Here is a 3,487-nt window from a genome sequence, read left to right on the forward strand (position 1 = left end):
TCTCATTGTTCAATTCCCACCCGTGAGTGAGAGCATGCGGTGTTTGGTTTTTTGTCCTTGTGATAGTTTGCTGAGAATGATGGTTTCCAGCTTCATCCATGTCTCTATGAACTCATCCTTTTTTATGGCTGCATAATATTCCATGCCATAAATGTGCCACATTTTCTTAATCCATTCTATCATCGATAGACATTTGAGTTGGTTCCAAGTCTTGGCTATTGTGAATAGTGCCACAATAAACATACGTGTGTACGTGTCTTTATAAATCATGCTGCCACAAAAGTGATTCTTTTAAAAAATCAACTTTCTCTCAAGAGATTACTGAGAACTCAGAAATGCCAATTTATTATTAAAAAGAAGTTACCAACTAATAAATAAAACAGCATGAATTTATCACGAAGTCTGTGTGGATTTAGAACACAGATCACAGACTGTTGAATGATAATGATGTAAATACTGATTACCATTTATTGAATTCCACTGGAGAGGTCTATCTTCTGGATATTACTAGGTCTCTTATAAATGTTCTTACTCATTAGTTTTACTTTTCTTATACTTTTTTCTCTTCTGTTTATTAGGACACTCACTTGAAACTTGTTACAATAAGGAGATTACAGCTTTCTTTATAGCAGTCATTGAGGTTGCACCCTGCTCAATTAAATTTGAATTTAGTTTTCAAAATATTGATCAGCATCGTATTTATAAATAAATCTCTCTTAGTGTGGTTATTTTTGCCTGTGAATATTTATTCAGTTTATGTTGAGCCTTATAGTTTCAATTTAAGAAGATATTTTCTGACCTTATGTTCTGATTTTGACATTTTCTCTAATTTATAATCTATTGTCTCTTACATACTAATAACTTACTTTCAGCAGTGCATGGCACAGTCCTTTTTGGGAATTATTGTAATATATAGTGTGGGCTATTTCCAGAAGTATCTACCACCACTACCTGTTTACCTGTGGCTTCAATGTGGGTGAATGAGTTTGAAATTATCATTGAAGGCAGCCTCCAAGGGTTAAAAACTCACAGTAAGACAACCTGTGGCCTTGTACTCTAAAGGAGGGATGGGAAAGTCTACTGTCTTTGTATTGGAGATGTTGGAAAGATTTGGGGCCCTTTGTTTTACTCGTTCCCCCAATTACATCTTAGCCCTTAGTCCTTGTCATTGTAGCTTCACCTGCCTCCAGACACACATCCCTCACAACATATACACAAGCTTCGTATCCAGACTGTCACCTTGATTTATTTTACCCTAGGCACAGATCTGACCCTAGCTATATTGCCTTTGATACTTAAGGTAAATTTAAGACTCTGCTTCTGTTATTTTAATTCATTCTAGGCCCTACATCTCTGGACCTAAGTGTCTACTCTGTGAGGTATATGGTTTAGCTAAAATAAAATGAATGTCATAGATCATAATATATTTGAAAGCATCTTGATTTGGATTTGACTCCAAACACTTCCATTTTGTTAATGCTAGCATGTAATAAATACTGTGATAACTTAAAATCTGCTTAGTTTCATATTTTTTATTATTCTAAAATGCTCTTATAAAAATGAAATCAAAGAAAAGCATAGTTTACATATATGAGGTTTCCTTAATGTCTTCTTAATGAAGTTGAAATCATTTATATTTAATTTATTCTCTTTTAGTATTGTGCTTCTGCTAAGCCAAAAACAGGCACTTGAGGAACTGAAGCAGTCAGTCCAGCAGCTGAGATGCACTGAAGCAAAGTTTTCAGCACAGAAGGAATTGCTAGAGCAAAAAGTGCAAGAAAATGATGGGAAAGAGCCACCTCCAGTAGTAAATTATGAAGAAGATGCACGATCAGTTACATCTATGGTAAGCTAAAGAATAATCCAATGAGAAACTTGGAAGAGTAGTGTCTAGGTAATAAGTGAATACAAAAATTACTCCAATTTGCTATAACACATTATTACTCTTGTTAATATGCAGGTCCTATTAAACTTGTTTGTAAATGCAAAATAGACTTGTCAGTCACCTCAGGTCACCTGGAGAGCACTTTCAGGAACCACCTGTAGAGTCAGAGGAAAAAGTTCTTCTCTTGCCTTCAAAACTGAAAGGAAAGACTGCAGTTGTTTTTATTCCTGGGAGACAGCAGGAAGGTAGGGTCTTATTCTTAAGAGAGAAGTAAACAATAAGAAGAAAGCTATTTATTAATTTTTGTCATCTTAAGTAAAGTAGAATCTTATCTGAGATTGCTGGTGTATTTATTGTTTTTAAAATACAAAATATTGATTTAGTTTAAGAAGTTTTTTTCTGCTCATAAATGTGATCCTTAAACTACAATAAATACATTCAAATTCACCAACTTGAAATTCATTTATTTCATAGTTGTATTAGCTGTTTAAGAATGCCTAGTATAAAGTCTTTCTTCTCTCCTTTCCTTTCCTTTCCTCTCCTCTCCTCTCCTGTTTCTTCTCTTCTCTCCTTTCCTTCCTCTTTCCTCTCTCCTTTCTCCTTCTTCCCCCCTTTCTTTCCCTTCCCCTCCCTCCCTCCCTCCCTCCTTGCCTGCCTTCCTTCCTTCCTTCCTTCCTTCCTTCCTTCCTTCCTTCCTTCCTTCCTCTTTCTCTTTATCTTTCTTTCTCCTCCTTCTCCTTCTCTCTTCCTCTTTCTTTTCTCTCTCTTCCTCTTTCTTTCTCTTTCTTTTTTCTATTATCTATCTATTCATCTATCTATCTGTGTATGTTGGTGGTTCTCACCAAGTGGTCATTCCCCACCCATGACACCCTCCCCAGCACCCCCACCCACATACCTGGGACATTTGGTAGTATCTCCAGACACTGATTGTCACAATCAATGGGTGCTATCGACATCTAGTGGGTAGAGATTGGTGATACACAGAACCTCTTAGAATGCACAGAACAGCCCCCTCCCTTCACATTACCAGCACAAAGTTATCCAGATCAAAATATGAAAAGTGCCAAGGTTAAAAAAGTCTGAGCTATATCCTTGGCACTTCCTGTGGGTAACTTATAGAATTATTATAATTATGCTATAGCTGATATTTTAGTAATTTTTACTTTATGTGATTCTAAATGGTATGATTTGATTAAGTGAATTCATATGTCTCCATAGCCAAAAAAAAAAGACTGTATCTGAGAATATGGTAAATGTAAAAATGAATATGAAGTATTTAAACAACTGTGGTTATTACTATTACATATTAAAATTAAACTATTGTGGTTGTTACTAATATTGAGCCATATTAATCTACACATCACTTTGTGAATTGTGAATTATGAATCCTTGCTCTCCTTCACTGTCCTAGCTATAAGGATCTCAGCATATGTACCAAGGAGCCTATTAAATTCCCTTTCTTACTTCGTGATTCTTGATAAGTATCTGGCATATGTGTTCTTTCAAAGGAACTTCTGAAAAGTTTTCCTTTTGTTTGGCTTTTGAATATCTTATCTAGTAAATCTTTTGTTCACTGAGTGTGGTTTATAATATTTCCGTTAC

At 35.3% G+C, this 3,487-nt stretch overlaps 1 protein-coding gene across 1 annotated transcript in view; it reads left to right on the forward strand.

Annotated features, from left to right (window-relative positions):
• Positions 1-3,487, forward strand: part of FER (fer (fps/fes related) tyrosine kinase) — a 498,838-nt gene that overhangs the window by 157,976 nt on the left and 337,375 nt on the right. The window contains exon 10 of the mRNA XM_011998204.1: positions 1,657-1,846. Within this exon, the coding sequence (XP_011853594.1) occupies positions 1,657-1,846 (190 nt within the window). The remainder of the gene's footprint in view (positions 1-1,656; positions 1,847-3,487) is intronic.

This window comes from Mandrillus leucophaeus, unplaced genomic scaffold (genome assembly GCF_000951045.1).
Source record: "Mandrillus leucophaeus isolate KB7577 unplaced genomic scaffold, Mleu.le_1.0 Scaffold560, whole genome shotgun sequence".
Lineage (NCBI taxonomy): Eukaryota > Metazoa > Chordata > Mammalia > Primates > Cercopithecidae > Mandrillus > Mandrillus leucophaeus.